General features: G+C 42.8%; 1 protein-coding gene and 1 long non-coding RNA gene across 2 annotated transcripts in view; both read left to right on the top strand.

The window, feature by feature from the left end:
- Window positions 1–15,530, top strand: part of LOC141756264 (uncharacterized) — a 214,979-nt gene that overhangs the window by 36,927 nt on the left and 162,522 nt on the right. The gene's annotated exons all lie outside the window — the stretch shown is intronic.
- elp3 (elongator acetyltransferase complex subunit 3) overlaps window positions 1–15,530 on the top strand; it is a 29,288-nt gene that overhangs the window by 10,108 nt on the left and 3,650 nt on the right. The window contains exons 8-11 of the mRNA XM_074615834.1: window positions 2,940–3,101; window positions 3,244–3,370; window positions 10,972–11,165; window positions 13,385–13,475. Coding sequence (XP_074471935.1) covers window positions 2,940–3,101; window positions 3,244–3,370; window positions 10,972–11,165; window positions 13,385–13,475 — 574 coding nt within the window. The remainder of the gene's footprint in view (window positions 1–2,939; window positions 3,102–3,243; window positions 3,371–10,971; window positions 11,166–13,384; window positions 13,476–15,530) is intronic.

The following is a 15,530-nucleotide window of genomic DNA, read 5'->3' as shown; positions in this document are numbered from 1 at the left end:
CAACTTGATTGGATGCTGTCGGATTGGTTCAACCAAAGTGGAGTTAAGTGTAAGATAATCAAATGCAATTCCAAGTGATATTCACCAAAAATAAAGAGTCCGGAGTTCATCAACTTCTCTGGGATTCAGCAATTAACAACAATAGATAGAAGTTCAGTTTGTTCAGTTCAGTTACTTCCCCAGGAGTAGGTCTTCTTCCCAAACAAATCAATAAAGGATCTCTTCAAAAGTATATAAACCCAACATCTCCGGTTACCTCGGGTACTGGGCAGTTTATCGTCTTCGTGCGCACACTATTTAAATAGCACTTTTTAATCTTTGGGCTGTGAAGAAGGTATCAAGTATTTTCAAGTCAAAAGGCTCAAGTCCAAGTGAAGTCACGAGTCACTCGTGTTAAAGTCCAAGTCGAGTTGCAAGTCTTATTTGATTTTGTTGAGTCTAAAGTCATCAAATTTGTGACTCGGGTCTAAGTCACGTGACTCGAGTCCACACCTCTGACAGATACCATGTGTAAAATGAATCAAATCTCCCATCCATAATGTATATATACAATATATATTTAGTTTTAGTCTTCCTTTAAAAGTCTGTGTGGTAATGGGGTTGAGAGTGGAGATTGCTATGTAGTTGAAAAGTCATTAAAAAGGGTTCATGGGAAATCGTTGGATAGCTTGTCCAATTAATGCTACAGCCGACTCCTGTTGCTCAACGCTGTTGGCCTCGCCCCCTTGGGGTCGACCAGCACAAATTGATTAATTAATTAAAACCTACATTAACTGTTTTATTCCCAGTTGGAGGGCAACGCAACAAGGTGGAAACACAGCATTAAAGGGATAGTCCGGGTGTTTTAAAGTGGGGTTGATTGAGGTACTTATTATTACATAGTCAGTGTATTACCTACAGTCGATGGCAGTCGGCACGACCCCAGTTTGGAGAAACAGACAGGAGTTACCACATGGAAGCAAAACAATACACCGCTGTGGACGGGGCCGGCAGCAAAACGTATTTTAGAAACCTAAAAGAAAGGCTGTTGGTCTACCACAGCCTTGATCAGTTTCCTACTTGTAGTTTGTATTATTGTGTGAATTTGGTGAATTTGAACTAACCAACGTCCCACAATGCCACAACCAAACTAACTGATCGAGGCAGCGGTAGACCAGCAACTTCCGTGTTCGGCGAGGTAAAATTACAGTTTTTTTCAATGGAGTTTGGTGGCTTTCACAAGAGCATAGTTGGATATTACTGCTTCAGTTCCCCATCGGAAATGGCTATCTGACAGCAAGGTAAAGTGTCCCATGTGAAACCAAAAGTAAGCGTTGACTTTATGCTTGTTGCGTAACGTTGTTTCGCTTGTTACAAAACGTAGTTTCGCTTCTTACTTAACGTAGTTTAGCTTTTTAAGTAACATTGTTTCGCTTGTTATGCAATGTAGTTTTGCTAATATTCTAAATAAAGCGTACACTTAAAGGGACTGTTAGTAACTTCTTACACGTATAAATCACCCGGGTCGGTGTCCCATGCGCGCTCGTGTGTGGCTACGCTGTTCAGACAAGACTCCAACACAAACTACACGGAAGCACCAAAACCGCAAAGTTCTATCTAGTGAAGCCCGTCTTGCAAAACAGTGTTGGCCGCGGCCGGAGGTTGCGGGGTAGACCGTAGCTTTGGTCTCCAGGACCGGAGTCTCTGCTGTACTCTGCTCCTCTGCCTGCCTGCTTGCCTTCACTCAGCTCGCTCCACCTCACGTGCATGTGCGCACACTACACACTGCAGAAGACTTCGTAGCTCTGAGAATATCTAGTGAATGTTTGTGCAGAAATAAATGCTGCAGCTCCTCCAGACCAACAGAGGTTTCCCGTGTCTTGTGCAGCGAGAAACGTTATCGTCTCTGACCAAAACTCCGGCGTCTCCCCTGTTCCCTCCGGCCGCGGTCGGGAGGCTGAGGCAGGAAAAGCCAACACTAGGATCAGCATTGATTCATGGAGAGACCTTCGTCTGGTCAGCTAACATTACTGCCAAGCAGCTGAAATATAGAGTGATATTGTGCTTTTAGCTGACGTGTGTCGCCTCACTGTTTTGAGCGATGCTCGTTCATGTCTATGTAGAGCGAGCACAAGCGCGATCCCGACGCTGACTTAACGGCCACAGGTGTCGCAGGTGTTAACAAACATTTCTGATTCTTACAAACAGTCCCTTTAAACTGATAATGATTTTTTTAGGTGGCTGACAAAGCAATACAGTGCTGTCGGCCCCGTCCACAGCACTGTATTGCTTTGCTCCTGTGCTGGAACTACTGGTACTGGTTATTGTAGAAAATACACCGACTATGGATAAGTACCTCATACAACCCCATTTCAAAACACACAAACTATCCCTTTGACATATTATGAAGTTCATTATTTGTGGGTTCATCAATACAAGAGACTCCTTTCACATTACACACAGCCATTTAATCAATAGTTATTACAAAAATATTGATTATAGCCCGTTTAATTGATAGCTAGATACTAACCTGTAAATACAGTGACAAGAATAACTTCAAATGTTACGAGACGCAATAAATCTCCATCCCTTTACAGTCAGGACTTCTAAATGACTGAACAATTCAAGTATTTAATTTGCTTTTGACACAAAGTAAACACTCATTAATGTCTCATTTCACATTTACATATAACAAACATTTATTTTTCTATCCTCCGTTTCCTTTATTGCATTTTAGTGTGTCCTTAATGTGAGGTTAGTGTCTGGGATAATGAGCCGTGCAAACTCACAGCATGTAAATTGATGTTGCTTAATGATCCCAGAATAGACTAAATAGTCAAATAAAAAAAAATAAAAAAACAGCGTTATCAAAGCAAGCAAATTATATTATAAGATGTAAGCATATTAAGAGCAGGAATGATATCAAACAGGAATGACTGAAACGTTTTTTTCTCCTGCAGGTACTCGGAGCGCAGTAACACCAAGTGTGTAGGAATCACCATCGAGACGCGGCCCGACTACTGCCTGAAGCGACACCTCAGTGACATGCTGGGCTACGGCTGCACCCGGCTGGAGATAGGAGTCCAGAGTGTGTTCGAAGATGTCGCCCGAGACACCAACAGGTCAGTAAGTCAGCGTGGAGATAAGAAAGCAGACATGGCGTGATGGCAGCCGGTCTGATTGTTTGTGATGTATAGATTATGTTTTTCTTACTTTTTACCTTCAGGCGTTGTAATTAAACTTGTATATGCGTGTTTCTTCCAGAGGCCACACGGTGCGAGCCGTATGTGAATCTTTCCAACTTTCAAAGGACGCCGGCTTCAAAGTAGTCGCCCACATGATGCCGGATCTGCCAAATGTGGGCATGGAGAGGGACGTGGAGCAGTTTATAGTAAGCATTCAGAAATATTTTATTTGTTATTTCTAACCGATTATTTATACAGAATTATACGCTGTATAATAACGAATGTAACGTCCACTAAGAGGGGCCCGGGAGGGGTGGTGGATGGGTCAAACAAACAGAGGACTTTCACCCAGGGGACCGCTGGTCATGTCCCATGTGAAACCAAAAGTAAGCGTTGACTTTACGCTTGTTACGTAACGTTGTTGCGTAACGTTATTGCGTAACGTAGTTTCGCTTTTTACCTAACATTGTCACACTTGTTACGCAATGTAGTTTCGATTGTTACGTAACGTAGTTCCGCTTGTTACGCAACGTAGTTTCGCTTGTTACGTAATGTTGTTACGCTTTTTACATAACGTAGTTACGCTTTTTACGTAACATAGTTTCACTTTTTACATAACGTCACGCTTGTTACATAACGTAGTTTCACTTATTATGTAACGTAGTTTCGCTTGTTACGTAACGTAGTTTCACTTGTTAGGTAACGTAGTTTCGCTTTTTACCTAACATTGTTACGCTTGTTACGCTTTTTACATAACGTTGTTACGGGTTTTACGTAATGTTGTGTAAGAAAGTACACGATTGTTATTTATTTACGTAGTTATGTTAAGTTATGTAACGTAACGTTATTATTTCAACACAAACCATGATGTTTTTTCTAACCTGACGTTTCACAACATTAAACACGGCGTTTCTGCAAGCAGGATTACGCGGCTGATATGAAATGTATTTATGAAACGTGTTTTTTGGGTTCAGAAACGTCGACATTCAATGTATCCTGTGGTTTGCAGAAACATCAAATGCCCACATGTTTTTTTTATTTTCTTCATCTATAACTGTGGGAGTGCAAATGAGGCTGGTGCACAAGCGTACGCACAGCTTTATATATCTATATATAGAGAAAAATAATGGTTGTGCACGAGTTTTAGTCGTGAGTCGTGCATTTGGCATGGCTGAAATGTTTGTGTTACATACCATGTTTTTGGGGTTTTAACCATTGCCATCAGGCTTAAATCAGTTTGGATGGACAGCATGTATGAATCGATGTGTAATGCAGTCTGTGCAAGTACCTCACACCAATGGCTTCATCATAAGGACTGAGACTGGTCAGTGACTCAGACCACAAGGTCTCAATATCTGCATTGTAGTTTTTCTTTTTATATGAGGGAGAGCTACTGGTGTCAGAGCACATTCTTTTTCTTTTTAAACTATTTTCTTTTTTTTGTGACAGTTTCGCCTTTCTTTGACAGATTAATAGTGTAGATAAAGACAGGAAAGATGGGGAAATAGAGAGAGAAGGGTATGACTTGCAACAAAGGTCCGCGGCGGGAATCCAACCAGGGACGTTACATAGTTTGTAGCTTAACCACTGGATCACCAGTGCGCCCATCAAAGCACATTCCTCATACTCACAGACATGTTTGGCTTTGAGCTGATCGAAGAGGTTAATTGGATTGCGACAACAAATGTCAATCACTGCATAGTCTATCCAACTATCTAACTGTATTCCTCTTAAAGGGATAGTCCGGGTGTTTTGAAGTGGGGTTGTGTGAGGTACTTATCCATAGTAGGTGTATTACCTACAGTAGATAAATGTTGGCACGCCCCCAGTTTGGAGAAACAGACAGGAGTACCGACACCAAAGCAAAGCAATACAGTGCTGTGGACGGGGACGGCAGCAAAACGTATTCTAGCCAAAGAAATCAATATTAGTTCAAGTGTACAGGGGGGGCGTGCCAACCGTCATCTACCGGCGGCTGTGGCTCAGAGGGTAGAGCAGGTTGTCCACCAATCGGAAGGTCGGTGGTTCGATCCCCGGCTGCTCCGGGTCACATGTCGATGTGTCCTTGAGCAAGACACTTAACCCCAAATTGCTCCCGGAGGCATAGCCATCGGTGTGTGAATGAGTATTTAGATTAAATACTGATGGGCAAAGTTGGCACCTTAGTAGCCTCTGCCATCAGTGTATGAATGTGTGTGTGAATAGGTGAATACTGACATGTAGTGTAAAGCGCTTTGAGTGGTCGGAAGACTAGAAAAGCGCTATATAAGTCCAAGTCCATTTACCATTTACCGTAGGTAATACACTTGACTATGGAAAAGTACCTCATACATCCCATTTCAAAACAGCCAAATTATCCCTTTAATGTTGGGGTGCATTTGTTTCAATATAAAATAGTTATATCCTCACAGCAGTGAGTTGAGCTGGAACTTGTGGTCCATTTATGACACAATAATTAAAATCCTTACATATCATTTGGAGGTCTATTCTTTTGAGTTTCAGGTGCCAAGTGTCACTTTATTGAGAAAAAAAAAAATCCTTTTAACAGGGAAAAAAATGGAAGAAAACATGAGAAACAACTCAGACTACAGACGTGAAATGATTCCGGTAAAGTCTGACACCAAGTCGATCATTAAGTTTATTGTTTGTGACATTAGCAGTCATATCTTTTTCTTTTTGCTTGGCATCAGTGTGCGTCACCACTGCTTATTTCACAGTGGTATAGCAACAAGTAAGTCCTACATGTAGCATCTTAAAATAGACACGGAAAAAGCTTTGACAGTCGACTCACAGTCCCGACTGTGACGCAACTCGATAGAGAAATCCTGTCAGATGTCTCTCAACAGCAGGCTCACTTTACAGCGCTGATTGGAAACACAGCCATAATGTGAATGTGCAGAATCAGACGACGCTCCCTCCCGACACGCCTGACCGTAGGATGTAAATGAAGACTCAGTTTGAGGCTGTGAGCAATGTCGGCTCATTTGGCTTTTTTTTACATTGATAAAACAGAAATCAAGTGATTAGCAACACAATGAAGGAAAAGAAAAGATTTGACTAATTGGTGCGGGTGTGACTGACGCACCCCTGTGACTCGTACCAAAAGATGTCACTCATTGTCTCGGATCCAACAATAGCAACATCTTCTCTCTCCTTAGCTTGTTAATTGAGCTGTTTCTGTGTTTTGAATTTACTTTTTTCCGGATTACAGGCAGTGTGGTGATTCACAGGGCGTTGGACACTTTATGATGTAAAGTTAAGAGTATTGTGACAGTTTCAGAAATACGCTTATTCACCTTCTTGCTGGAATTTAGACGAGAAGATCGATACCACTCTCATGTTTGTGCGTTAAAGGGCCAGTGTGTAGTATTTAGCAGAAGTGGAGTATAATATTCATAACTATGTTTTAGTTTTAGTGTATAACCGCCTGATAATAAGACTCATGTTTTCGGCCACAGTAGTTCTCCGACTCTCTGACACTACGGTAACGTGAGCCGCAGAGTGCAAAACCGTGGTAGCGCCAGCCGGCGTGCATTTTGTTGCTCCCAAATTAGGTGAGGCGAAGGTCCTGAAAGATACCTCAGGGCTACCACGGTTTTGCACTCGGCGGCTCACATTACCACAGTCTTGGAAAGGTAGGAGATGAGCGGAGGGTAGGGATGCACCGATACCGATACCAGTATCGGGTATCGGGTCTGATACTGTGCTCATGCACTCGTACTCGCAAAACGGCTCCGATACAACGGCACCGATACCACTTTACGGTGGTGCATCCGGGCTGGGATCCCGCCTCAGCCGGCGCGCACCGGCCCTCACTTTCATTGCTCCATAGGGTTTTGCTTGCAACCTCTGACTCGCGCATGCGTTAGACTCCTCGGTCCGTGTTTCAAGACGGGTCGGGTGGGTGGCGCGATGTGGTTGGGGCACACTGAGGACATTCCGCCCCGGTCGACAGTCTGGGAGAGAGGGCACAGCGAGCCCTTTGTCCACGGTGCGGCAAGGTCCGGGCAGGGAGCGCGGTAAAGCTGCAGCCGCGAGCAAACTTCGCCCCGAGCCTTTCCAAGCCGACCTAGAACCATTCGCGGCGCACCGCCTCGTATGCGGGACTCCCCAGCCTGCCGTGTGTCGCTCACACCCTCCAGCTGGCTGTTAACGAGGGTCTTTTGGCACAGAGAAGTACTCGTACTGGTACTCGGTATCGGCGAGTACCTAAATGTAAGTACTTTTACTGGTATCGGTGCATCCCTAGCGGAGGGCTACTCAGTTGGTTGCAATCTGCAACCACACCACTAGATGCTAACAAAACCTGCAAACTGGTCCTTAAAGTATGACGATAGAGCCAAGAGACAGTTAGCTTAGCTTAGCATAAAGACTAGAGGCAGGGGGAAGCAGCTAGTCTGGCTCTGTCCAAAGTTATAATACAATTTGCATGTTTTTCGCAATTTGCGGGCGGGTTACCTTCTAGACACGACCGTAGGACTATGAACAAAACCAAAATGTTAAACTATTTTTAAATCTGATGGAAAAAAAACGAGGGAATGGAGACTCTCTTCCTAAATTACGTGAACCATATCTTTGGCATTTCTATACTGCAATTTCTTGTTACTCATCGGCCGACATATATATGTGATAATATCCGTCCCCACTGCTGACCAAATTTAAAGGTCCCATATTGTAAAAAGTGCGATTTTCAGGTCTTTTACATTATAAAGAAGGTTTAAGTGCTATATAAATACTGTTAAACTATCAAAACGCTCAATATACGGAGAAATACACACAGCCCATATTCAGAAATTGTGTGTTTGAAACAAGCCGTTAGGATTTCTGTCCATTTGTGATGTCACAAATATACAATATTTAGACCATTACATGGTTTTAAACGTAAACATTCTAAATGTGTCCCAGTTTATTTCCTGTTGCAGTGTATGTGAATAACATCAGCTGATAGGATGTAAACATGGACCCAAGCTGTTTCCTAGCAACGCAATTCCGTTGCAATTACATTGAAATACACTAAAACGGAGCGTTTCAGACAGAGGGTGAATACAGGTATATTCAGGGAGACAGTACGAGAAAAATAATGTTTTTTTCTTTTTTTTTACATTACAGCATGTAAACATGTTCTAGTAGAAACACAAAATACAAGTATGAACCTGAAAGTGAGCATGATATGGGACCTTTAATGATGGAAAGAGGACAACCAAGTAGAGATTTAACAATTATCTTAGTGATTTTTCCTGAATTGGAGTGCACCTGGAGTTATTTTTAGAGTTGTGTGAAAGCAAAGCACTATATTTAGAGGTTATTTTTTGTGTGTTGTTATTTGCGCTGACTGAGGAAAATGGGAATGTACTGTCTAGCCATGAAGGCATTCAGGACACCTCCAATCTTCTGAGCATCAACAGCTCTGAGTGCTTCATTTTTCACAAGGTTGTGGAAGTCTGTGTCTTCCCACAGATTCGTGACATTACCTCCGTGTGTGTGTTTACTGAACCACCTGTGTGTGTGTGTGTGTGAATGTGTGTTTGATGGTAAAACGGGGGGCAGCAGCAGGTCGGCACAGCGAGGGGAAGCAGATTAAATGTGTCTTTGGCCGTCAGAGTCTCTTTCTTTGCTTTCCCGTAACACTTCCTCTGTCACTTCTCCCTCTAGACTTAATTCCTTCCTTTGTCTCTGCTGTCTTTTTCCTCCCAGTGTGCACTCTCAATATGTTCTCTCTCCCGTCTCCTCCTTGTTTGTCTCCCCCCCCCCCCCCTCACGCTTTTCTCTCGTCTCCATTATCTTTCACTTTATCTTTTTCTTCTATCCAGTTTTCTCTCGACGGTTTGTCTTCTTCCCATCTCCTCTCTCTTGTCTCTGTCCTCTTCCAATCACACCGTCTCCCCTCTCTGCCTCCCTCCTCTCTTATCAATCTGATATTTTCAGATCATACAACTTGTGCGTGGCTCCCCTTTGCTCTTCCTCATCATACCTAATCTTCCATGACACGCTTCATGCGAGTGAGTGGGGAGGGGGGGGGATGTGCAAGCTCCTAAACATATTCACTCCAGGATCCAAACTAAGCATCTCGGGTTTGTCAAGTATTTAATCCTTTTATCAACATGGGAGTGGACAAATATGCTGCTTTATGCAAATGTGTGTATATATTTATTATTGGAAATCAATTAGATGTAGAGGCAATCCTTCAATCATAGATTTGCTCTAGATTTGGAATTTAGCACCTTCAAGCCATCAGATTCATTTTAAAGGTGCTATAATCACATAAATAAATGGACACATAGGTGCTTTAAGGGAATTAAAACAATCTTTGTTTGGAAATTTGGTTATCTCGATAACCGGTGGTGATAATTTTAGCCATTATCGTGCAGTGCCGTCCTACACTAAGACTCCAGCTGCCCCCATGACCCTTAAAAGGATTAAGCAGGAACATATAATGAACGAATGGATGAATGAGAATTCCAGCTCAAAGGTTTTGTTTGCTTGTAGTATCCAATTTGATGAGGATGGGAAGCAAATGGTGCAAATCTGATGCAAATAGCAGCTGAGGTTTCAGTGGAGTGACGTTTACTTGGATACGAAACATGAAATATTGGTAATAGTAATTCCCTTCAGGCCTTCTCGGCACACATCTTCAGTACTGGGTTGCCAGTTTAAGGAAACGGGGATCTCTTTATTTTATTTTCTGTTTGCATTAATCACATTCAAACATGCTTCCTTTTTAGCCATTATCGTCCTTGTTTTGTACTGTTCTGATCCCATAACATCAGCCTGGATCACAGACCCGTTTAGGAGCCGTAGCAGCAGCAGGAGAGCTTTGCATCCTCCTCGCGTCTAACACGGCTGTCCTGATAATGAAATTCGATTACAACTTCCTCCCAGCCCAGAGATCCCCCTCTCACTTATCTCCCACATACAGATGCTCCCTGTCCCGGGGGAGGCGTCCTTAACAGGGTTCCTCTCCACCGAACCAACAGTAGCTCTGATATGTGATCCGAAAGTGGTAGCAGGGGCAGAATCCCCCCAAAATAGTGTCTAGTCTCCTTTTTTTGGTAGTGAAGCATTATTATTTGTCAGATTCCCCACCTCCCCCCCTCCCTTTGGGTTTAGTGCAGAGCCATGTGGGACATGTGTCCTCCTGTGATTATGAGCTGTGACCAGAGGGAGATCATGAGATACTGATAATAGCGGGCCTATTTTGGAGAATGTGCCTCCATTCCAGATCTTCACGGTTCTGATCACGATAGCGAGAAGAGAAGGGAGGAGGAGAATGACTGGAAATCACACTCATTTCCCTTCAGCGCACTAAACCAGACACCAACATTTCCCTTCAATTGAATAACCGAGCACTGCCGTGCGGCCTCGGCTTCATACGAGCTCAACTGATGCTGGCTTTTACGCTTTAGGAGTCAGTGCCTTTTGCAAATGGAGCCTTTATTTTATTGCCACTTTTCTTTGATGCCGTCTGAAATATACTCAGGAATTTCTTTTGAAACCACCTTCATTTCCCTTTTGTTAATTTAAATAAGAAGCTACGTAAGGTCAAATTCAACAGCACAGATATGGCACTAAATGTCAGTCCATAAAGTGTGGTAAAACAGATAATGTCAAATACATTGATTAAGTGTTGTCGTTCTTCGCATTGAACTACTTGAGCGTGTCAGATTGTGTCAGAATCTCCATTTCAGAAGACTGACGACAAACAAAAGCCTAATGGTGGCTGTGACTGTGAGAATTTCTGTTCAGCCGTAACATTTCCAGACCGAGCTGCAGTGCCTTAACATCTTACATCTATGTGTTGTCCTCGCAGGAGTTTTTTGAGAATCCAGCGTTCAGGCCCGATGGTTTGAAGCTGTACCCGACGCTGGTGATCCGAGGTACGGGTCTGTACGAGCTGTGGAAGACGGGCCGGTACAAGAGCTACACGCCCAGCGCCCTGGTGGACCTGGTGGCCCGGATCCTGGCGCTGGTGCCGCCCTGGACGCGAGTCTACCGCGTGCAGAGGTGAGACAATGAGTGGACACAAGTGACTGCAGATTAAAGCTTCATTAAAAGAGGAATTCCATACTAGTAGGTCTTTGTGGCAAGAGTCCTCTGGACTGCCTTTAACTTCTCTCAGACTGCTTTTAGTGCTAAAATACTTTGTGAATTACTCTTAGATCAAAAACTTAGGAGTCCTAAATTAAGGACTGACATGCCTGTTCTTTTTCTCCTAACTCCGCCAGTTAGGAGCTACTTATATACATAGAGGGTCCCATATTGTAGAAAGGTAGATTTTCTCGTTGAAAACAAGCCTGTTCAGACGGGGCTGAATGCTCGGCCCGTGGTGTTGCTGCTTGCAGCTTTCTCGAGAACCGCTTATGCAAACAACTTCACACTCGATGCGGCGCTTCCTTGGTTCCCGAGCAATACACCTGCCATGACATAAGTGCATCACAACCAAGTCGCGGCAACTCACTGTCAGAAACACCGGTGAAATACACTCTGCTTAATGGGGAAAAAAACACCCAAATCACATTTACTAGCAGTCACAAACATCTGTGAAATACACTCTGATTAACGGGAAAAAACACATCCAAATCGCGCTTTCTCGACGTCAGAAACATTAGTGAAATACACTCTGGTTAACAGGAAAAAATACACCCAAATTACGGTTACTCGCGGTCAGAAACACCGGTGAAATACACTCTGGTTCTCGGAGAAAAAACACACTCTAATCGCGGTTACTCACGGTCAGAAACATCACTTAAATACACTCTGATTAACGGGAAAAAACACATCCAAATCACGCTTACTCAACGTCAGAAACATCGGTGAAATACACTCTGGTTAACAGGAAAAAAACAACGAAATCGCAGTTACTCGCGGTCAGAAACACCGGTGAAATACACTTAGCAGAGGTAATTTCCATACAAGCATATTGCTGTTACATAACCACCTTAGTTATAAAGTAGAGCATTGATTTAATTAGCGGAGTTATTTTGCTGGCGGTAGTGTTATTAGTGTTAGTTAGTATCAAGTTTTACAGCGGGGAAATACAGTCTTTCTCACGGGGGGAAAAACACACATTGGCAAGTAGTACTGACTGCAACATCGGTGAAATACACTTAGCGGAGATCATTTCCAAATAGGTATATTAGTCGCTTGCTCTGACATAACCACTGCAGTTATAAAGTAGAGCATGGATTTAATTAGCGGAGGTATTTTGCTGGTGGTAGAGTTATAAGTTAGTATGGCAAAAACTTACACAATTGAGTTGCAACGGCAGAGTGGCGCTGTTCCTGCAGGCTATCCGCTCATGCTCGGTGACTCCAGGGAAGTGAAGAAAAGCTTGGTTGTAATGTTATCGCGTGTTAGCAAGCTAAATATAGCATCCCGCAGAAAGTGAACCCCTGCTGAACAGAGTGCTGGTCGCTTATTTATTCAAAGTTTATTAATATTGAATATGTATGTTCCAAATTGCACCAAATTCGACACTGCACTCCCTTGGGTCCCCAGCAATACACCCACCAAGTGTGAAGTAGATCGGATGAATGGTTCTCTAAATATGGGAAGGACACACAGACAGACAGAGATTCCATGCTTTATAGTTAGATTATAAGGCAGGTCTTAGTTGCTATATAAATAATGTGAATTATCAAAACGCTCAATCCACGGAGAAATGCACACAACCGTATTCAGAAACTGTGCCTTTTAAACGCCTTTTAAAACGAGCCACCAGAACTTCTATACCGTTGTGATGTCACAACTATACAGTCCCTGCTAGAAGTGCAGCTAAACTCCGTATAGTCGACACACCCAGTGAGTCCCCGGCCGAATTGGCGCTGTGAAGACAGCGACAGCGCACATGTGGAAGACCGGAAACCGCTGACCAATCAGAGCAGACTGGGCTTTTTTCAGGAGGGGGTTCTTAAAGAGACAGGCACCAAAACGGAGTGTTTCAGACAGAGGGCGAATACAGGTATAATCAGACAGACGGTACGAGAAAAATAAAGTGTTTTTTGAATATTAAAGCATGTCAACATGTTCTAGTAGAAACCCAAAATACAAGTATGAACCTAAAAAATTAGCATGATATGTCCCCTTTAAGATATTTTGTGAATCCACCCCCCAGGTATAGATTTATGTTGATGTGTTTACATCTGTAATATCCCGTTTTAAAGCTATTCGTCCATCATCTTATGTATAATCTGTCTCTCCCTACTCTTATACCGCCTTATCAGGGACATCCCCATGCCGCTGGTGAGCTCCGGAGTGGAGCACGGCAACCTGAGAGAGTTGGCACTGGCCAGGATGAAAGACATGGGCACTGAGGTGAGACTCAAAGGCCTCTCGTATTAAACTAAAAAGACACCATGTCAGCTTATTTTGAGCGAGGAAGCCAATAGACTTTATCCAGCTGGGATGCGATCCAAACAGGTTCCATATTACTTTGGTGGTGGTGGCGGCTGCCAACAAGACAAATGCTGACTAGACTGTCAGAATAATTTGCATGCTATGTAAGATGACTGATTAAAAAATATGCCAAGTATAGTTTAGAACTGTTGGAGCGTAGAATTAGAGCACCCTCCCTTCCACATTTATTGAATTTATGTTGGAAAGTAGAAAGTTCATCCAGCCTGAAAACACCAGGGAAGGGTGCACCGAACCAACCGGTACAACACATGAAGCAGGCGACCCCTCACCAACATCCATCAGGATAAAAAGACTCACCTGAACTGTTCATCAGAAAACCCCGATGGGGTAAAGAGCCTCCTGCAAGCTTCTGTTAGAAACAAGCAGGGCGTTTATTGACTGTCAGGCTGAAATAAGACCCGCCACCCCCCACTAGTACAACTTTTTTTTGCTTGGCTCTACTTTGTCCTCACTACCTTATTTATCTATTATTCATTATCAAAGACAACATTCGTAATCACTTCTCTTTTTACAGGCTGAGCCTTTGTTTTTGTACAGACAGAGTCACATATTGCACTGGATTTCCACTGTGATCTTGTGCCGAGTTCAAGTTATTCAGCCTAGTTTCCCCACTGAGTTTTCAAAACTTTTCCAACCAGCTTGCAGCATAACGCAATTCACTGCACGTGTCCAAAAAAACACGCAAAGCAGGAACCTGTCTTCATGTTAAAAAATAGGGCTGTCGATCGATTAAACTTATTTACTCGCTTGAATGTCCATAGTTAATCATGATTAATTGCAAATTAATCACACATTTTTTATCTGTTCAAAATGTCCCTTAAAGGTCCCATATTGTAAAAAGTGAGATTTTCAGGTCTTTTATATTATAAAGCAGGTTTAAGTGATATATAAATACTGTTAAACCATCAAAACGCTCAATATACGGAGAAATACACACAGCCCGTATGCAGAAATTGTGCATTTGAAACAAGCCGTTAGATATCTGTCCATTTGTGATGTCACAAATATACAATATTTAGACCATTACACGGTTTTAAACGTAAACATTCTAAATGTGTCCCAGTTTATTTCCTGTTGCAGTGTATGTAAATAACATCAGCTGACAGGAAGTAAACATGGACCCAAACTGTTGCCTTGCAACGCAATTCCGTTGCCATTCCACTGAAATGCACTAAAACGGAGCGTTTCACAGAGTGTGAATACAGGTATATTCAGACAGACATGATGAGGAAAATAATGTGTTTTTTGAACATTCCAGCATGTAAACATGTTCTAGTAGAAACACAAAATACAAGCATGAACCTGAAAATGAGCACGATATGGGACCTTTAAAAGGGAGATTTGTCAAGTATTTAATACTCTTATCAACATTTGAGTGGGCAAATATGCTGCTTTATGCAAATGTATGTATATATTTATTATTGGAAAATCAATTAACAACACAAAACAATGACAGATATTGTCCAGAAACCCTCACAGGTACTGCATTTAGCATAAAACAATATGCTCAAATCATAACATGGCAAACTGCAGCCCAACAGGCAACAACAGCTGTCAGTGTGTCAGTGTGCTGACTTGACTATGACTTGCCCCTAACTGCATGTGATTATCATAAAGTGGGCATGTCTGTAAAGGGGAGACTTGTGGGTACCCATAGAACCCATTTACATTCACTGATCTGGAGGTCAGAGGTCAAGGGACCCCTTTGAAGATGGCCATGCCAGTTTTTCCTCGCCAAAATATAGTGTAAGTTTGGAGCGTTATTTAACCTCCTGTCCGACGAACTATTATGACATGGTTGGTACCGATGGATTCCTGAGGTTTTCTAGTTTCATTAGATTAGATTCAAAACTGAGCCCGCTACAACCTAAAAATCGCAAGTTGAGTTTAAGAAAATGAGTGGCGTTAAAATGAAATTATTAGTTATCATCGCGTTAACTTTGACAGTCCTAG

Source organism: Sebastes fasciatus, chromosome 18 (assembly GCF_043250625.1).
Source record: "Sebastes fasciatus isolate fSebFas1 chromosome 18, fSebFas1.pri, whole genome shotgun sequence".
Classification (NCBI taxonomy): Eukaryota; Metazoa; Chordata; class Actinopteri; order Perciformes; family Sebastidae; genus Sebastes; species Sebastes fasciatus.
This window is presented reverse-complemented; position numbering and strand designations above follow the sequence as displayed.